The 21,897-nt window shown below is 34.6% G+C and overlaps 1 protein-coding gene across 1 annotated transcript; it reads left to right on the forward strand.

Moving 5' to 3' along the window:
- The first annotated feature begins 4,067 nt into the window (after positions 1-4,067).
- On the forward strand, positions 4,068-19,417 carry LOC127143831 (uncharacterized). Its single transcript, XM_051079040.1, has 7 exons — positions 4,068-4,247; positions 4,470-4,579; positions 7,068-7,197; positions 17,429-17,677; positions 17,774-17,851; positions 18,089-18,230; positions 19,236-19,417. The coding sequence occupies exons 1-7, from the start codon at positions 4,068-4,070 to the stop codon at positions 19,415-19,417; spliced, it is 1,071 nt and encodes a 356-aa protein (XP_050934997.1).
- The last annotated feature ends 2,480 nt before the right edge of the window (positions 19,418-21,897 follow it).

The raw sequence follows: 21,897 nt of genomic DNA on the forward strand, positions 1-21,897 counted from the left end.
AAATTGACTGACATGCTGCTGAAGTTGCTGCAGCATATTCTGCTTTCGAAGATGATAAAGCAACAGTTGCTTGTTTCTTCGAGCTCCAAGTAATAACTCCTGATCCTAAAGTGAAAACATTCGCTGAAACACTTCGCCTATCATCCAAGGAGCTCGCCCAATCACTGTCTGTGAACTCGCATAATTTGAAATCATAAACTTTCAAGTACCAAATGCCATATTCTATAGTTGCAGCAATGTATTGCATAACTCTTTTTTGCTGCTCTGAAATGATCCCTTGAAGGATATTGCATAAACCTGGAAATCACACCAATAGAATACGAAATATCGGAACGGGTATGAGTTAGATAAATGAAGCCTCCAACAAGGCTTCTAAATCGCTACGCATCGGCCATCTCTGCACCATCATTTTGTTGCAGCTTCTCATTCACATTCATTGGTGTAGTTGCTAGCTTGCAATTGATCATACCAAATTTTTTTAGAAGATCCTTGGCATACTTCTTTTGTGAGATAAATGTCCCACCATCAGTTTGACAAACTTCTAAACCAAGAAAGAAATGTAGCAAACTTAAATCTGTCATCTCAAATTTATTTTTCATATGTGATTTGAACTCAGCAACAAGAGATTTAGATGAACTAGTATAAATGATATCATCAACATAAAGACAAACAATGATGAAATCATTTGTACCTCCCTTTTTCACATACAAGGTAGGCTCATTTGCTCTCCTTTTGAATCCATTTTGCTGAAAATATCCGTCGATTTTGCTATACCATGCGCGAGGAGCTTGTTTCAACCCATACAACGCCTTTGTTAACTTATACACCTTTTCTTCGCTGTCCTTTTTAACAAAACCTTCCGGTTGTTCAACATAGACTTCTTCTTGCAGTTCTCCATTAAGAAAGGCTGACTTGACATCAAATTGATAGACCGACCATTGTTGTTGTGCTGCCAATGCTAGAACAATCCTTATGGTTTCAAAACGAGCTATAGGAGAGAAAGTTTCCTCGAAAATCAATACCATGTTGTTGTGCATATTCTTTTGCCACAAGACGAGCTTTGTGCTTCTTTAAACTCCAATCTGCAGCAAATTTCGTCTTATACATCTACTTCAAGCCAATTGCATTTTTTCCTTCGGGTAAATCTTCCATTTTCCATGTTCAATTCTTCTCAATAGCTGTCATTTCTTCCTTCATTGCTTGCTTCCATTCTTCTTTGCTTGCTGCTTCATCATAACACACTGGGTCAGAAACTATAAGAGCAAATTGAGAAGAATTATAGATATCTTCCATGGACCGAAACCTCTGATATGGCAGTTCATCCGATGTTTCATCGTTACTTGATGAAGAGTGGTAATTTTGTGGTGTTGATGGAGCACTCGACGGAGGTGTTGAGGTAGGTGTTTCCATTGAGGATTCAACCACAGTTTGTTCTCCATCATTTGTCAATTCACCATCCACCAAAGAAACATATTCTTCATTATTTTGCCAATCCTAACTAGCACTCTCATCAAACACTACATCTCTTCTTGTGAGAATTTTACCATTAAGAGGGTTATATAATCTATATGCTTTGGAATGAGTACAATATCCAACAAAAATGCATTTTTCAGATTTTTTATCAAGTTTTTGACGAACTTGAGAAGGTATCAAAGCATAAGAAATACAACCAATAACTCTTAAATGACTTACATTGGGTTTTTTGCCATACCAAGCTTCAAATGGAGTTTTATTCATGACAACCTTTGTTGGTGAGATGTTCAGTAGGTAAATGGAAGTCGAGACTGCTTCAACCCAAAAATCATTCGAAAGGCCTTTCATTTGCAACATGCTTCTTGCCATCTCCACGACAGTTTGATTCTTCCTCTCGGCTACCCCTTTTTTGCTCCGGAGTGTAAGGTGTTGTCAACTCCCTATGGATGCCATGTTCCTCACAAAAATGGTTGAAGTTGTTGAACAAAAATTCTCCACCTCTATCACTACGAAGAGATTTGATGAACACGCCACTTTGCTTTTTTACCTTTGCCTTGAAATGCTTGAACTTCTCAAATGTTTTTGATTTGCTTTCTAGAAAATTTATCCAACTCAAATAAAAACTCCCACCAAGAGACTTTGTTTGCATTGGCCCGCACAAATCAACATGAATTAGCTTGAGACACTTCGAGGCTCTCCAAGCTTTCCTAATAGGAAAAGATTTTCGAGTTTGTTTTCCATACACACATCCTTCACAGATATTAAAGCACTGATTTTCGGTAACCCAATAACCATATCTCTTCGATTTAGCAAAGAAAGCCCTTTAATATTAAGATGTCCATACCTTAAATGCCATAACTCCGATTTGTTCTTTGTTGTATTAGTTGCAGTAGCAGTAAGAGCAAAATTTTCCACATTTGAAACTTTCAGCGAAAACATTTTGCTTTCGGTCATCTTTACTTTTGCCAAAACTCGTCCTGTTTGCTTATTTTTTATAGCACACACCATCGTCAAACAAGATAGAATACCCACTCTCTATTAGTTGTCCAACACTCAGCAAATTATATCCAATATCGGGCACATACTGAACATTTGTGAGAATTCTATTTCCATGGTGAGTTTCAATTCCCACCGTTCCTTTGCCTTCTACTTGTAGTTCTTTGCCGTTTTCGAGCTCCACCTTCAACTTTTCTCCTTCGTTAAGCTCCTTGAATACAGGCTTCAAACCTGTCATGTGATTCGAACAACTGCTATCAATGAACCACACCTCCATTGTCTTTTGATCACTGGGTATGTTTGTCATAAAAATCTTATTTTCACCCTTTTCATTATTCTCAGATACTTCATTCTCTGTTGTGAAATTAGCTCTCTGATTTTTGTTCCATCAGTCTGCCTTTACATGACCGAACTTCTTGCAATGGTAGCATTGAATATTAGCTTTGTTGCTTGATTGCACTCCGAACTGCCTTTGTTCTTCATTTCGATTACATCTTTTTCTGGTACCACGACCTCGACCACGATATCCTCCTCTTCCTCGGCCTCGAGTCATGACATGATCACTGTCATTATACTTTGGAACTACATCCTTTACCTGAAACGCTTTTTCTTCGTTTCTTTCCATCGATCTATTGATTCTCAACTCATATGCTTGAAGAGATTCCATTAATTCAATAAATGTGTAAGTGGACAGATCCTTTGATTCTTCTATTGCAACCACAACATGATCAAACTTTGGAGTCAAACTTCTCAATACTTCTCCACTATAGTCTGATCTGTAATCGTCTCGCCGTATGTTTGCATCTAACTAATAATTGTTGTTGCCCGTGATAAAAAATCAGCAATTGATTCTCCATTTTTCATCATTAAGGTCTCAAAGTCTCGTCTAAGTGATTGCAATTTAACCACAAGTACTCTTAAATCTCCTTGAAATGCATTTTGCAAAATCAGCCACGCTTGTTTTGACGTTGTTGCAGCAGCAATCCGGGAAAAAACAATGTCATGGACTGCTTGTTGAATAATCATCAACGCCTTCGAGTCTTTCTTCTTGTTCTCCCGCAACTTGCCTTTGTCGTCAGGATCCGCATAACCTTGTTTTACTAAGTCCGAAGTCTTGAGATCTGAGAAGAGTCTTCATACGAATACTCCAAAACTCGTAGCCTTCTCCTTTGAAGATTGGAATGAGTGGTTGTGCTGTACCCATAGCATTGCCATTCTTGCCCCATCTTTTCTCGCTGTGTTTTACACTCAACTCACTCTCTCGAACTTATCTCTGATACCAAATTTGTTGGAGAATTTTTAGAAACCTTATGGATACTAAAACAAAAAATTCAGCAGGCCAGGCCAGAAAACTACTTTCTTTTTTTTTTTATCTGAATAATCAATTAAAATGCGTTATTAAAGGCTTACGAAAAACTGACACTTAAAAATAAAAAACACGTTGTTACACCACTTACCCACTAACTTAACCTGTGAACATAAAATAAATTAAAGAACATTAATTTAAATAATCACGTAATTTGAATCAGTCTTCAATAATATTTGTCGATGCTTCTGAGTATTATGATGAGGAGGAGAATGAAGATTTTGGGTCATCTATGCAGTCTCGTGGGGAAGTTGGTGGAAAGTCGTCACCGAAAAATGATAGAAGAGAGATTTTAGAGCTTGAGTTCCCCGATGATTGTTTGTTGTATCTTCGGAAGATTAAGAATACTAGTAGTGGTTCGATATTTTATTTGAACCCCAAGGTCAAGCTGAATCATGTTTCACGCGATGAGGTTGGTTGTTTTATTTTGTTCAGAATACAAACTATTTTTTGGGATTTAGGCTGTATTCATAATTATTCATAATATGGATTGGATACATAAGTTAGCACATTCAGCATTATACTGTGGTTACCTATTTCTGAAAATAAGCAAACGTTTGGGAAGCTTTTGTGTTGTCTTTGGATAAGTTTTTTTTCATTTTCGTACAATAGCGTTTCTTTGATTGTTTTGTAGGCTTATGACGCCTCCAGAATGATTGTTTCTAAAGTGAACGTTGATGCCGATGAGAACGTCTACAAAGTTGCGTCCAAGATTGTTGGTGTAATGCCCCAAAAATTTTCGAGGTAAATTTTATCGTTTTATGTGATTTTTCGGGAATTTAAAATTTTGGTGTTAATTCTTGGTTGGTTTTGAAGAGGGAAGAAAAAGAAATTGAGGGATATGAAATTTTTAAAAAATAATATAGTGTAAATTTATATAATAATAATATAATATTAATTATATTATTATTATTATTAATTATATTATTGTTATTATTAATTATATTATTATTATTATTATTATTATTTAATATATATATATATATATATATATATATATATATATATATATATATATATATATATATATATATATATATATATATATAATTTTTTTTAAAACCCTAAGCACACCGCGCGCCCCCACCCCCCGACTTCTTCTTCTTCTTCCTCCATCCTTCACCCGACGCCGCCGTCCACTACCTCCATCCCTTCTTCTACATCATTTTGCATCACCGTCGACATCCTCCGTCTCCAGCTCGATCGTTCTTCACCGTCTGCATGACCTCGTCTTCCGCCCACGAACGGCCAACCACCGACGGTCCTTCAAATCGGTCATCCGATCGTTCGCAAGCTCGACATCCCCGACGATCCCTCTCTTCATCTCGTGCATCCGAGCAGGCCACCGACTCCTCATCCCCGACCATCGACCGGCCGCTTACGCCCAGTCGTCGCCGGCGCCGGTTCTTCTTCTGCCACATTCAAACCGGTTCGCGCTGCACACTCGACCTGAGTCACCCTTTTTTTCAAGGATCGAGCCAAGCTAGCCGAGTTGCCATCTGTACCCGAGCCAAAAATCGAGCCGAGCCGCGAGCCGCGAGCTAAGTCGAGTCGAGGACCCAGCCGAGCCGCAAGCTGCAAGCCGAGCCGAGCTACGATCCAAGCCGAGCTCCCTGTTCATCGAACCACCTGAGCCTTCTTCCCTCCACTTCGGGTCACGGTGAGTCTTCGGTAAGAATTATTTTGGTGAGTTTCCCAATGTTGCTATAATCGATTCGAGTTTAGATATTGGAGTAAGACATGACCCTATCTTTCGTTCCTTGAAGCTATTAGGGAATGGACGCTCAAGTTCTCGAGTCCCACGGTAAGTTTATTTGGGGATAGCTCCCTTTACTCGGGTAAGCCGACGTATGTTGTTTCGAATGATTTAAAAAGTGACTTTTACTAGTGTCATCGTTTAAACCCTTATGATTTCGTTTAGGTGGATTCGTTGGGCGTGGACTCAATCAAGGGGCATAACCAAGTGTCAGGTAAGGGATTTCTTACTACTAGACCTCGGATCGAGGCTGGAAACATAGTAATCCACAGGGGATTATACATTGAAAACTGTACTGAATGAATTGACGCATGTTTGACTAATACATATCGTATATATGCTCTTGTCTGATTAAAGGTAGCGTGACCGCTAGTTGTAGCTTATGTGCCATCGTGTGTAATGAGATGTTTACGGATAGACACCGATGCCCGGATGTTCTGTGTATTGTAGTTATGTTAATGGGCTATGTTGTGAACGGGAATTGTATGTCGATGAACTTTAAAGTCTTAATGTTAGGTATGTGGTAGTCTATTATCCGGATACTGGTTATGGAGTTATGTCGTGGAAGGACTAAGAGTCCGATTCTGATTTGATTAGTTGACTGGATCTAAAGAATGTCACAATGATGTGTGAAATGGATATGGATATAGCAACTGAGGATATAGTTGTTTAAACCTATACTGTCTGACTGGCGAAGCCTATGATGAAGTTGTAATATGAACGTTGTCGGAGTGTGACTGTTGTAGACGGTTTAGTATGGATTGAGGGGTAACGGTTAGCTTTATCTATGGGGTAGTGTACCTTACTGATATGTGTATACTTCGGGATCACTAGACTGATATGTGCATCCTTTGGGATCACTAGACTGATATGTGCATCCTTTGGGATCACTAGACTGATAGGTGTATCCTTCGGGATCATTAGAATGATACGTGCATCCTTCGGGATCACTAGACTGATACGTGCATCCTTCGAGATCACGAGACTGATATGTGAGTTCTACGGAACCACTAGACTGTTTGTGTAGGGTACTCTTGAATAGGAAGTTAACGGTTATTCCCTAACGGGCCCAGTAGTGGGTCCCTTATTGGGTATATCTTATACTCACCCTTTTTTCTCTTTAACTTTTCAGGTAAGGGTACAACGAGGGGCAGACCGACGAGGGACAAGAAGGATGCGTGAAGGCCATATGGACGCGTCTGGTTTTCTTTATGCTTTCGCTGATGTATTTTTGTTACTCGTTATTTTCATTGTCAAATCGAGTCACGGTTAGAATATTTGGTTTGTGATTTTGTGTTTGATGATTTGAGCACTGTATTTTGGAACTCTCATGAATGTGATTTAAAATAGGGCCTGAAACTGCTTTTGTCATATTTTAAAACGTCTTTAATGAATCGTAATAGGTCTTTTTTTGAGTTTGTGTGTTTTGTGGTCGAGTCTTAGTACTGAGTAGTGACCTCAGCTTAGTCTGGAAAGTTGGGTCGTTACAGTTGGAGGCAAGGTTCAAAATGTTGTTGACCCTAAAAAGGCTGCACTTCTTGACGACGATGATTTATTGCAATTTGGTTCTGATGTTGAGGACTTAGAAGAAGACTTTGTTGTTCAGGCAAACTTGTGTGAAGATATGAAGGATGACACAACGAACAATAAGTTTAGTATGGTTGAGGATGATGAGAGAACAACAGGAAGTCTTTTAGTTAACAGCAAATCTTTTGGTGAGTACATTTTTTAAGATGCAAATATGGAACATGTGGAAGAAGCAGGCGATGACAGCGATGTTGATAAGTCATGAACTCGTCGGCTTTTGGACGATCAATTTGACATTGTGAGTTCCCAATCGTTATGCATTGCAGTTCTGTAGATTTCTGGTTCTCACATTATTGTGATTATTAACTTTTTTCGGTTTGTTCTGACTTCTGTACTTGTTTGGGTTAAGAGTTTCAATTATGACATAATTGAAGAATGCTTTTTGTTTGTAAATTTCATATTGTGGTTTGATTTTTTGTACTTAAAGTATACACCCTCAAATTTACTAATAATGATTTTTAATTCCAACTTTCACTCTTTTTTAGTACATTTTTAATATCTAGGCTAGGTCTTGAGCAATTTTTTCCTTAAGTACACCCTTGCATATCAGCTTATTATTATATTTCCATCACCTAGAAAGGAAATATGTAAACCTTAGTAGAGGGATCCTAGCATGGTCGTTTCTAATCACCAAAGTTGTCAAACAATTACATGATTTTGAACATCATTGTTTAAGTAATAGCTTTGTTGTGTTTTCAAAACGATGATGTTCACTTTGACATACTTTTCTAGTTATTTCTTAATCTGAGCTTAATTGAATTGATTAATACATTAATCTGAGCTACATAAATGTTCGAGTTAGCTTTTTTTTTTTTTTTTTTATAATGAAAATCCTAGCTTTCATTTGAGATCAAATGAAAGAATACAAAGTAAAAATATATAAAACCAAAAAGGGGTTCAAATAACCAACAAAGAGGACCTAAAAGGTAATTAAAAGACACTTTTATATAACTTTTTTTTAGAGAGGAAAGATAACTTTTCATTGATAAAATGAAAAGAGACTAATGGTTAAAATTACTAGAAAATGATAATAATAAGAAAAAGAAAGACAACAATATATAAGACCACAGCCCAATACAAAACAAAGATCAACCATGAAAGTTAAAAGCTCCCATTTTAGACAATAGAGTAGCCAACTAGATTAAGTTTAATAGCATGCAAAGATTTCCCTTGGATAATAAAAGAATTTTGCCTCGGTGCGTGAATCAGACTTCAAGTATTCCATTGAAGAAATTTTGTCATTCTTTAGATAGGATTATCAATGTGAGTTAAGTGGTTTGATATTACATCAAGTGATATGTCATAGACATGGACAAGGGAAAATAACATTGAATTAAGGGGTGAATTTGGACTACAAGTTCTTTATTAAAGAAATCTTCTCATTCTTTGTATAAATGATTAGCCAATCAGACAAAGTGTTGAAATAGTCCACTAAGTGATTTGTCATAGACAAGAATATGGGAGGATAACAAAAGACCACGCAATTGAACTAGAAAAAGGACACAAGAAGGACTATTAAGTAGAATAATGTACGTAATGAGAAAGGAAGACTAGGAAAAAGACATATGAAGGACTATGAAGTAGAATAATGTGTGTAATGAGAAAGGAAGATAAGTGGAGATACATGAATTTTGGATTGAGGAGTGAGGTTAGACTACAAATTTTTTTATTAAAGAAGTCCTTTCATTCTTTGGAAAAAAGATTAGCTAATTAAGTTGATTGTTAATATAAGGCACAAAGTGATCTGATTTGGTCATGAATTTGGGAAAAGAAGATGGTTTATGGAAATAAAATTTAGAAAAGGGTTATGGAGACTTATTAAATGGAAGAAACATAAATTAGGAACGAGAATTTTGGACTAAAGTGTGACATTGGACTTTAAGTTTTCGATTAAAAGACTATTTTCATTCTTTAAGTAAAGGATTAATAGGGTAGAGTAAGTATGATTAAGTGATAGGTCATAGATTTGGATATGAAAATATAACACTAGACTACATAAGTTAAATGGAGAAAAGGCACATGGAGGACTATTGGGTTGAATACACATAATAAGAAAAAACGGACTATCTTAACATGCAGGTTTATGTCTATGTATGTTGTGAGGAAGGAAGATGAATAAGAATATAAGAATTTTGGATTAAAGGCTAAGTTTAGTGAATTGGATTAAGTGTTTATATAAGAGATGAAATGATTTGCCGCGGACATGGATATGCGATAAAAAAGTTCAGTATACATATTACATTGGAAAAAGACACATGGAGTACTGTTAATTGCAAAAAAAAAAAAAAAAAAGTTTTAGAATATAGAAGTTTTGGATAAAAGAACTTCTGGAATTCTTTGGGGAAAGGATTATCAAATTGAATTAAGTGTTGAGATAGTGCATTAAGTGATTTCATGGACATGGATATGAAAGGATAACAATACACCATGCCACTGAACGAGGAAAGGACACATATAAGATTAGCATTTATTCAATTATAAGTTTTTGATTACATAAGTCTTTTCATTTCTTGAAATAAGATTAGCTAATTGGGTTTAATTTTAATATAATTCACGAAGTGACTAGACTTGGTCATGGATAAAAATAAATGGCTATAGAAATGAAATTGAAAAAAAAAATCAAATGGAGAACTATAAACGACATTAAAAATAAAAATAGGATAAGAGAGTGTTGTACTAATGCGTTGCATTGTGTGGACTTCAAATTTTAGATTAAATAACTCTTGTCATTGTTTGGAGAAAGGATTGTCAAATTGGATTAAGTGTGTAGACAACGCACTAAGAATGAGATTAACTAATTAAATTAAGTTTTTACTTAAGCGATTAGGTAAGATCCCATGGACATGGGTATAGAAAAAAAGCTTTGGCTATGCAAATATAATTGGAAAAAGATACATGGTCAACTATAAACAACACAAAAAGAAAAGTAAGGATATGTGAGTTTTAGACGAAATTATGTCATTGGACTTCAAGTTTTAGATTAAAGAACTCTTGTCATTTTTTGGAGAAAGAATTATCAAATTTGATTAAGTGTGGAGACAATGCACTAAGAGTGAGATTAGCGAATTAGATTAAGTTTTTACTTAAGGGATTAGGTGAGATTCCATGGACGGCTATAAACGACACAACAAGGAAAGTAAGGGATATATAAGTTTTGGATGGAAGTGTGACATTGGACTTCATGTTTTGGATTAAAGAACTCTTGTCATTGTTTGGAAAAAGAATTATCAAATTGGATTAAGTGTTGAGATGGTGCACTAAGAGTGAAATTAGCCAATTGAATTAAGTTTTTACTTCAAGGATTAAATGAGATCTCATAGACATGGTTATAGAAAAGAAAGTTTGGTTATGCAAATATAATTGAAAAAGAGACATGAAGGGTTGTAGACGACACAAGGAAAAAGTTAGGATATGGGAGTTTTAGATTCAAGTATGGTATTTGACGTCTAGTTTACATTTGAGTAACTCTTGCCATTATTTGTAGAAATGATTATCAAATTTGATTTATTGTTGATATAGTGCACTAAAAGTGATATTAGCCAATTGGATTAAGTTTTTATTTAACAAATGTAGTTATTTACAATGGACATGGGTATAGAAAGAAAGTTTGGCCATACAAATGATATTGGAAAAATACATTAAGGACTGTAGAAAGGATTATCAAACATGATTTAGTGTTGATGCAGTAGGAAAGGAAGAAAAGAGAAAGTGGAAAAGGGAAAATACCAAAATAAGAAAACGGAAAAAGAAAATACCAAAATAAAAGATAAGAAAATAACAAAAAAAAAGAAAGTGAGACTGCGGTGATGGTTATTGATTTGCTAAAAGAGCAGATGATGGTATCAAAAAGTCTGTATTACTCGGACTAGGGTAATGATGGATAATAAATACTTTTTGGTACCATCATCTGTTAAAAACCAAATCAATAATCATTAACACTTTTTTTGTTATTTTCTTGTCTTTTATTTGGGTATTTTCTTTCCCATTTTCTTACTTTGACTAAGAGAATAAGATTAGCCAACTGGATCAAGTTTTTTTTAACGGATGACATGATTTGTTGGGTACAAGTATATAGTAAAAAAAGTTTGGCTATGCAAATAAAATTGGAGAAAGACAAATGAAGGACTATAAACGGCACAAAAAGAAAAGTAAGGATATGCGAGTTTTTATTGAAGTGTGACATTGAACGTTATGTTTTGGATTAAAGATCTCTTTCCATTGTTTGGAGAATGGATTATTCGATTTGATTAAGTGTTGAGATATTGTACTAAGAGTGATATTTTGCTTATGGATTAAGTTTTTATTTGAGGTATTAGGTGAATTGTCGTGGACATGGGTATAGGAAAAAATGTTTGGCTATACAAATGAAATTGAAAATATACACATGGAGGACTATCGATGACACAAAAAGAAAAGTACGAATATGCGAGTTTTGGATGGGAGTGTGGCATTGGATTTCATCTTTTTGATTAAAGTACTCTTGCCATTGTTTGAAAAAAAAATTATCAAATTGAATTAAGTGTTGAGATGGTGCACTAAGTGAAATTTGCCAATTGGATTAAGTTTTTACTTAAGGGATTAGATGAGATCCCATGACCATGGTTATAGGAAAAAAAGTTTAGCTATGCAAATATAATTGGAAAAAGAGACTTTGAGGAATGTAGACGACACGAAAAGAAAAATTGGGATATGCGAGTTTTGGAGTGAAATGTGACAATCAAATTTAAGTTTTGGATTGAAGAACTATTGTCAATTGTTTGGAGAAATGTCAAATTAGATTAGTGTTGAGATAGTACATTAAGAGTGAGAATTGCCAATTTGATTAAGTTTTTATTTAAGTGATAGGATTGAAGTGTGACATTAAACTACAAGAAAATATTATTAAATTGGATTATTGATGTGATAGTGCACTAAGAGTGAGAGTAGCTAATTAGATTAAGTTTATTTTAATGGATGAGGTGTTTTGCTACACAGATGACATAGGAAAAGGATATATGGACAACTCATAGAGGAAACAAAAAGAAAGTTAAGATATGAGAGTTTTGAATTGAAGTGTGACATTGGACTCTTAGTTTAGGAATAAATTACTCTTGCCATTGTTCTTTTTCTTTGAAATATATGGACTGTGACATTGGCATTGGACTTAAAGCTCTTAGTGAAGTGTGACATTGACATTGGACGCTTAGTTTAGGATTGAAGCATCATTTTTAATGATAATATATGAGACTTAAAGCTCAAAGTACAAGATTATTGTACTAAGAGTAAAGGACTAGGGGAATGCAAACTAAAGTGAAAACATAGGCAACAAGAAGAAGAAAGCCTAAACAAACATAATCAAACAGAAACGTGACAAACAAGATTAAGGCTTTTGAAGACGAAACAATCGTAGAAAGCTAAAAATATAGCAAAAACTTGACAACTCTTTCAATTGGCATTCGACTTAAAGCTCTTAGTGAAGTGTGACATTGACATTGGACTTTTAGTTTAGAAACATAACAAGAAGAAGAAAGCCTAAACAAACGAAGTGAAATAGAAACATAACAAACAGGATAAAGACTTTTCAAGACAAAACAACTGTTGAAAGATAAATACATAGCAAAAACTTGACCAATCTCTCAAATGGCATTAACATTGTCATTTGACTTAAACGCTCTTAGTGAAGTGTTACATTGGCCTCTTATTTCAAGTTTAGGATTAAAGAACTCTTGTCATTGTTTAGACAAAAGAATTATTCAATTTGATTATGTATTGTACACTAACGGTGAGGCTTGCCTAAAATTTTTATTTGAGGGATGATATAATTTTTTGTGGACATCGATATAGGAAGAAAATTTTGGCTCTAACAAATGAAATTGGAGAAAGATACATGGAAGACTATAGACTTCACAAAAAGAAAAGTAAGGATATGCGAGTTTTGGATTGAAGTGTGACATTTGAGTTCAAGTCTTGGATTAAATAACACTTACCAATTGTTTAGAGAAATGTCAAATTATATTAGTGTTGAGACAGTAAATTAAGAGTGAGAATTGCAAGTTTGATTAAGTTTTTATTTAAGGGATAGGATTGAAGTGTAACATTGAACTTCAAGTTTAAAATTATCTCTTGCTATTGTTTGGAGAAAAGATTATCAAATTGGATTAGTGATGTGATAGTGCACTAAGAGTGAGAGTAGTAACCAATTGGATTAAGTTTATTTTAAAGGATGAGGTGTTTTGCCTGGGGCATAGATATACGGAAAAAAATTTTGCTACACAAATGACATAGGAAAAGGACATATGGACGACTCAGACGAAACAAAAAAGAAAGTTAAGGTATGAACGTTTTGGATTGAAGTGTGTCATTGACCTCTTAATTTAGGATTAAAGCCTCTTTTTTAATGATAATAATGAGACTTAAAGCTCAAAGTACAAGATTATTGTACTAAGAGCAAAGAAAATAGAGGAATACAAGCTCGAGTGAAAACTTAGGAAACAAGAAGAAAGTCTAAACAAAAGAAACCAAATAGAAATGTAACAAACAAAATAAAGCCTTTTCAACACAAAACAACTGTAGAAAGCTAAAAACATATCAAAACCTTGACAACTCTCTCAAGTTGCATTGGCGTTGTATTTTTAGTTTAGGATTAAAGCCTTCTTTTTAATGATAATATATGAGACTTAAATCTCAAAATACAAAAGTATTGTACTAAGAGCAAAGGAACTAGGGGAATACAAACTAAAGAGAAAACTTAAGAAACAAGAAGAACACCTAAATAAACGAAGTCAAACAAAAATGTATCAAACATAATTAAGCCTTTTCAAGACAAGAGAAATGTAGAAAGCTAAAAACATAGCAAAAACTTGACATCTCTCTCAAGTGGCATTGCATTGGCTTTGGACTTAAAGTTCTTATTGAACTGTGACATTGACATTGGACTCTTAGTTTAGGATTGAAGCCTCTTTTTTAATGATAATGTATGAGATTTAAAGCTCAAAGTACAAGAATATTGTACTAAGAGCAAAGGAACTAGGGGAATACAAACTAAAGTGAAAACTTAGGCAACAAGAAGAAGAAGGCCTAAACAAACGAAGTCAAATAGTAACGTAACAAAGAGAATAAAGTTTTTTCATGATGAAACAACGGTAGAAAGCCAAAAACATAGCAAAAACTCTTGTCATTATTTGTAGAAATGATTATCAAATTGGATTAAGTGTCAATATAGTGCACCAAGGGTGGGATCAATCAATTGAAGTATTTCAATATACTTCAAGTTTTGATTTAAATAGCTCTTGCCTTCGTTTAGTGAAAGGATGATCAAATTGGATAAGTGCTGAGAAAGTGCACTATAAGAGTGACATATGATAATGGGATTAAGAATTTGTGTATGGAATTATGTGATTTTCCATGTATATGGTTATTGGAAAAAAGAGTTCGCTATGCAACTTTAATTGGTATAAAAACACATGGAGGACTGTAAATGGCACGTAAAAAAAAGTAAGGATATATGAGTTTTGGATTGAAGTATGACATTGGACTTCAAGTTTTGTATTAAAGAATGTTTTTTGTTTTGACAAATGATTATTAAATTGGATGTCGTAAGATACTATGAGTCAGTTTAGCAATTTGGATTAAGTTTTTCTTTAAAGGACAAGTTGATTTGCTTTGGACATGAATATTGGAAAAATTGTTTGGCAATAACATTGCGAAAAGACGAATGGAGGACTATAGATGACAGAAAAAGAAAAGTTAGAATATGAGAGTTTTCTAACGTTGTGTGACATTGGACTTAAAGTTTAAGATTAAATAACTCTTGCCATTGTTTGGAGAAACAATTATTCAAATTTATTAATTGTTTAAGTAGTGCACCAAGAAGAAATTTTCATATTGGATTAAGTTTTTATTTGAGAGATGAGGTGATTTTCTATGGATATGGATATAGGAGAGGACCGTAGACGATGCAAAAGGAAAAGTTAGGATTTTAGAGTTTTAGATTGAAATGTGGCATTTTACTTCAAGTTTAAGAATAAGGAGTTGGTTGCCATCTTTTGGAGAAAGAATTATCAAATTGGCTAAGTGTTGAGGTAGTAGGAAAGGAAGAAAAGAGAAAGTGGAAAAAGAAAATACCAAAATAAAAGACGAGAAAAAAACAAGAAAAGTGAGACGGCGACGATGATTATTGATTTGATTTTTAGCAGAGGATGATGGTATCAAAAAGTTTGTATTACCCATCATTACCCTAGAGCCGGACTAGGGTAATGATGGGTAATAAATACTTTTTGGTATCATCCTTTGTTAAAAACCAAATTAATCATCACCGCTTTCTCACTTTTCTTGTCTTTTATTTGGGTATTTTTTTTCTACTTTCTTACAGTTTAACTAAGAGAGTAAGATTAGCCAATTGGATTAAGCTTTTATTTAAAGGATGACGTGATTTGTCGTGGACAAGTATAGAGTAAAAAAGTTTGGCTATACAAATAAAATTGGAGAAAATAAAATGGAGGACGATAAACAACACAAAAAGAGAAGTAAGAATATGTGAGTTTTGGATTGAAGTGTGACATTGGATTTCTGTTTTGGATTAAAGAACTCTTGCCATTGTTTGGAGAATGGATTATTCAATTTGAATAAGTGTTGGGATAGTGCACTAAGAGTGAAATTTGCCTACTATATTAAGTTTTTATTTGAGGGATGAGGTAAATTGCCATGGACATGGGTATTGGAAAAAACATCTGACTATACAAATGAAATTGGAAACAGACACATTCTCATAAATGACATAAAATGAAAAGTTAATATATAAGAGTTTTGGATTGAAGTTTGACATTTTACTTCTAGGTTAGCATAAAATAAGTCTATTGTTTCAAAAAGGATTATTAAATTGGATTAAGTATTGAGATAGTGCACTAAAAGTGAGATTATCCAATTGGATTAAGTTTTTATTTAAGGGATGTGTTTCGTCGTCAAAATGGATATAGGAAAAAGAGTTCGGCTATACAAATGAAATTGGAAAAAGTCACATTGAGGACAATAGACGGACCAAAAAGAAAAGTATGGATTGAGGTATGGTATTGGACTTCAAGTCTTGGTTTAAAGAACTCTTACTATTATTTGGATAAAAGATTATCAAATTGGATTAAATGTTAAGATAGTGCACCAAAATTAGATTTGCCTACTGGATTAAGTTTTAATTTATGGAATGAGATCATTTGCTTTGGACATAGTTATAGAAAAAAACGGTTGGCTATACAAACAAATTGGAAAAAGACACATGGGTAACTATAGACGACACAAGCCAAAAGTAACAAGGGTATTGTACTAAGAGCAAAGGAACTAATACAAACTAGTGAAAACTTAGGCAACAAGAAGAAGAAAGCCTAAACAAATGAAGTCAAACAGAAACGTAACAAACAGAATAAAGCATTTTCAAGACGAAACTATTATAGAAAGCTAAAAACATAGCAAAAACTTGACAACTCTCTCAAGTGGCATTAACATTGACATTGAACTTAAAGCTCTTAGTGAAGTGTGGCATAGACATTGGACTCTTAGTTTAGGATTAAAGTTTCTTTTTTAATGATAATACATGAGAATTAAAGCTTAAATTACAAGAGTATTGTACTAAGAGTAAAGGAACTAGGGGAATACAAACTAATCTAAAAACTTAGGCAACAAGAAGAAGAAAGCCTAAACAAACAAAGTCAAAGAGAAACGTAGCGAACATAATAAATCCTTTTCAAGACGAAACATTTTTAGGAAGCTAAAAACATAGGAAAAACTTGACAACTCTTTCAAGAGGAGCTCGTTTGAATATAATAACTTGCTCAGTCAAATCTTCAATATGAGAAAAGAACAAGAAGTGCCAAGGAGAAGCAACTGACTGTCTAAAAATTTTTCTTGTCAGTGCCATCCAGAACTTAAAGGAACTCGGTTAAATTTTTCGAAACAAACAAAAATCGATTCCAAAAGAATTCCCCAGAAAGAACTCCTTTTTTGGCAAGTGATTAAAACGGAGACTAAAACGTAAAAGCCATATCAAGCAAGCTACCATAAACAACAAGGCTTAAATTTATCCATCCAAACGAGAAATTTGGATTGAGGAACTCTTGCCATTGATTGAGGAACTCTCCAATCTTCAACGTTCGGCCCCTCCCCTCCGGTCAGACCAGCCGCACTCGTCCTCCATTTTGGTCTCGGTTTAAAGGTTTTTGCTTTTTTATTTTTATTCTTTTTTGTGTATCAATGTTTAAGGAATGTTTCAACTGGTTTGACAGAACATACACACATATGTATATGTTGTTTTATTCATTAATTCATATTGTGATGGATCTACTGCCACGGATCGTGTTTTTGTTTGTGTTGACAACCACTCTTATACCCTCCCTGCCTTCGATGATGGTCCTGTTGATGCTTCCAGTTTTGCCTGCTACGATGAAGATCCTAACTCAATATTTGTCGATGCTTCTGAGGATTATGTTGAGGAGAATGGAGGTTTTGGGTCATCTATGTCTTCTCGTGGGGAAGTTGGTGGAACGTAGTCACCAAAAAATGTTAAAAGAAAGATTTTGTGGCTTGAGTTCCCCGATGATGGTTACAATTCTTTTCTGCATCTTTTGGAGATTAAGAATACTTGTTGTGGTTCGACATTTTATCAGAATCCCAAGGCCAAGCTGAATCATGTTCCATGCAATGAGAAGGTTGGTTGTTTTATTTTGTTCAGAATACAAACTAATTTTTGTCATTTGGGCTGTATTCATAATTATTGGTAATATGGATTTGATACGTAAGTTAGCACATTCAGCATTATACTGTGATTACTTATTTCTGAAAATAAGCAACAGTTAGGAAGCTTTTATATTGTCTCTGGATAATTTTTTTTTCCTTTCATACAATAGCGTTTCTTTGATTATTTTGTAGGCTTATGATGCCTCCAGAATGATTTTTCTAAAGTGAACGTTGATGCCGATGAGAACATCTACAAAGTTGTGTCCAAGATTGGAGTCAGGGTTCAAAAGGTTGTTGACTCTGAGATAGCTACACTTTTTGATGACGATAATATGCTATTTGGTTTTGATGGTTAGGACTTAAAGGAAGACTTTGTTTTTCAGGCAAACTTGTGTTAAGGTAGGGAGGATGACACAACAAATAATAAGTTTAGTGTGGTTGAGGATGATGAGAGAACGACAGAAACCTTTTAGTTAACAACAAATCTTTTGGTGACCACATTTTAAAGGATGCAGATATGGAACATTTGGAAGAAGTAGGCCATGGCAGGAATGTTGATAAGTCATGAACTTTTTGGCTTTTGGACGATCAATTCATCACTGTGAGTTCCCAATCATTATGCATTGTAGTTCTGTAGATTTCTGGTTCTCACATTCTTGTGATTATTAACTTTTTTCAGTTTATTTTGAAATTTTAGACTTCTGTACTCTGCTTGTTTGGATTCAGAGTTTCAATTATGGCATAATTGAAGAATGCTTTATGTTTGAAAATTTCAGATTTTGGTGTGATGTTTTGTACTTAAAATATACACCCTCAAATTTACTAATAATTGCTAGGTCTTGAGCAATTTTTGCCTAAAAGTTCTGTTTTTTTTTTTTTTTTTAACTAGAGTTACTCTTTGAGGGATCTCTTTGTTTTTCGAACGCTCCTGTTTGTATGTCTATCAACTGTCATAATAAAGCAACAATGAATTACCAGAGAGAACGTGAATGTAGTATTTCGGTATATTTTAGTGGGAGATTGTGGAAGGCTCTTGAATGCCTCCACGAGTAACCATTTCTTACAATTTTTCATCTCAATGATTTCGAGCTCGTCATGGGACCAATCATTCCCTTTTCTTCTTTGATTGAGATATTTTTTATCATATTTCCTGTCAACAGTTTTCTGTCAGGATTTTATATTTACCTCAACTGTTTTTTATGGATGCAGCTGTTGAACCAGGACTATGCATCTAACGACAGTGATGGCACTGATTGCGATGAACTTTGTATAGCCGAAGAGGAAAAGTCCCTTGCCTAAAAGCTCAATCAAGCCCTTGGCAATCATAGTAAGGATGATTTGGAACTTTTAAGCAAGGATATAAGGCTCCTGCGGATATATTGAGTGGTAAAGAAGGACTAGAAGATGAAGAGCTTTTGCCGTCTGCCAGTTATGTAATTCATCGGTGTATGGAATATGCTGAGAAATATCAAAATGAAGACGATGGCATTGAAGATGAATTTTTATTTGAAGAGAGCAGTGATGAATATGAAATTTAGAACTGTGAGACTATTGTCTCTACATGTCTAATCTCAATAACCATCCTGGGAAGATCATGGCTCCTGAAATGACCAGAAGGGGAAGAAGTTGGCTGAAACTGTCATTGGAGTTCTTAATTCCAATAATCCTATGATAACTCTTTGGGGGAAAAGAGAAGCTACCAATGAACTTTCTACCTCATGGTCGAAAAGTAGACAAAGTGAAATATACTAGCAACTTGTGAACTGAACCTCAGAAGAGGAAGTCGCATGGTCATGAGTCTAAGGAAGAGGAGAGAAAGGTAAGCTGGCTTACTTTATACTTTTCTGTTTTATTTTATTCGTGTAGTCTTCAAAGAATTGGAGATATTTGTACAGTATTTAGGTCCTGCCATGTGTATATATATAATTACTTTCTCATTAAATAAAACAATTTACCATATATAATTATATTTGTTCCATAATTAATCATGTAAAAAGTGGGGTTTTCCTAATTTACTCCTAACAAATTATTTTTGGTAATTTTTTTTAGCCAAACTTAAATTTTGGGTAATTATATTATATATATAATTACCTAAAACAATTTACCTTATATAATTATATTTACATGAAAAATAGACAAAGCCTTCCACGCCTATAAAGAGTCATGGTGCTTGGTCATCTCTCTTTCAAATCAGTGCCTTCTCCTCAAACAAATCCTTTGCGTTGATTTCTTTCAAACTATAACCCTTCATAGTTGCTTTGATTGCATTAACCTTTGTTTAAATGATTTTGTTTTTATGCTTCTAATTTTCAGAAGTATACCTGTTGAATAAGAAATTTTGGAACCAATCACAAATTGCCACATCATTTACTAAAATAATTGTATTTGGGATTAACTAAAAATTGGTATGTGTCCCAAATTAAATTTAAAGACAAATTGTACAATTCTAACAATGTCACGTGTCTTTATTATTGCAATTGGATCAAATTAATTATTTTTGTTCAATTAAATATTATTTACTTAGGCTAAAATTCAATTGAGCCTAAAAATAAGCTTAATTTAGCCCAAAATAAAATATGACCAAAATCCATGTGATTAAGCCCATGGGTATGGTCCATGGACCAAACCAGACTCAAGTCCATAAAAGCTCACCAAGGAACTCTATAAATAGAGGAGTTCTCTTCATTTGTGGAGGGAAAAATTTTTGACTCCATAAGGTATAGAGAGAATTCTCCCAAGAGATAGAAGACTCCTCAATTCTGAAGCTCCTTTGAAGATTGAAGCTCCTTCGAAGATTGAAGCTCCTTTGAAGATACAAGCTTTCTTCCAAGTCTCCAACTTCAAAAACACCCTTAAAGATTGAAACTCCTTGAAGATACAAGCTTTCTTCCAAGTCTCCAACTTCAAGAATACCTTCGAAGATTGAAGCTCCTTTGAAGATACAAGCTTTCTTCCAAGTCTCCAACTTCAAGAACACCTTCGAAGATTGAAACTCCTTTGAAGATACAAGCTTTCTTCCAAGTCTCCAACTTCAAAAACACCTTTAAAGATTGAAACTCCTTGAAGATACAAGCTTTCTTCCAAGTCTCCAACTTCAAGAACACCTTCGAAGATTGAAGCTCCTTTGAAGATACAAGCTTTCTTTCAAGTCTCCAACTTCAAGAACACCTTCGAAGATTGAAACTCCTTTGAAGATACAAGCTTTCTTCCAAGTCTCCAACTTCAAGAACACCCTCGAAGATTGAAGCTCCTTTGAAGATACAAGCTTTCTTCCAAGTCTCCAACTTCAAAAACACCCTCGAAGATTGAAGCTCCTTTGAAGATACAAGATTTCTTCCAAGACTCCAACTTCAAGAACATCACGTGCTTCGCTTCCTCAAATCAAGCATAAGCATCCAGTCGAGAGAGAATCAGAGGATTAAATTCTAAAGATCGAACCACATCGCATCAAATCAACGTAAATACATCATCAACACAAGTTCAACTCCACAAATCAAATTTCTCCATAAATCTCGTGTGAACAATACTGTATGCTTCCTTTTTTATCATTTCTTTATCTTTTTTTTTTTTTTCAAATTTCTTAGAAAAACACCCTGGAAATTTTGGATCGCTTGTTTTTCCAATTTTTCTTAAAAAGTGAGCAATGATACAATGGAATTTTCATTGTCAGTAAATAAGTTTATTATCTTGTAAAAGCAGAATGATTGTCAAATGTAATGGGTAGTAATTACTGCGTCGGGAAAGCACAATTCATGCGTCGGCCACAAGACATCGGGAAATAAGGGGTATTCCCGACGCCGACCTAACGCATCGAGAAAGGGCTTAGGTATTCCCGACGCCGTAAGTGTGCGTCGGGAAAAGAAAGTAGTGCGTCGGAAAAGGCCTAGGTTTTCCCGACGCCATAAGTAATGCGTCGGAAAAAGCCTCACGTGGAAAATAAGGGGTATTCCCAAGGCCTTGGTTTTTCCGACGCCGTAAATGTGCGTCGGGAAAGGCAAGTAGTGCGTCGGGAAAGGTC

The sequence above is a fragment of the Cucumis melo genome, chromosome 11, assembly GCF_025177605.1.
Source record: "Cucumis melo cultivar AY chromosome 11, USDA_Cmelo_AY_1.0, whole genome shotgun sequence".
NCBI lineage: Eukaryota > Viridiplantae > Streptophyta > Magnoliopsida > Cucurbitales > Cucurbitaceae > Cucumis > Cucumis melo.

Coding starts and splice junctions, on each gene's coding strand:
- LOC127143831 (XM_051079040.1), top strand. CDS start 4,068: ATGCAGTCTCGTGGGGAAGTTGGTGGAAAGTCGTCACCGAAAAATGAT. Junction 4,248..4,469: donor ATCATGTTTCACGCGATGAG/GTTGGTTGTTTT, acceptor ATTGTTTTGTAG/GCTTATGACGCCTCCAGAAT. Junction 7,198..17,428: donor AAGAAGACTTTGTTGTTCAG/GCAAACTTGTGT, acceptor CTGGTTTGACAG/AACATACACACATATGTATA.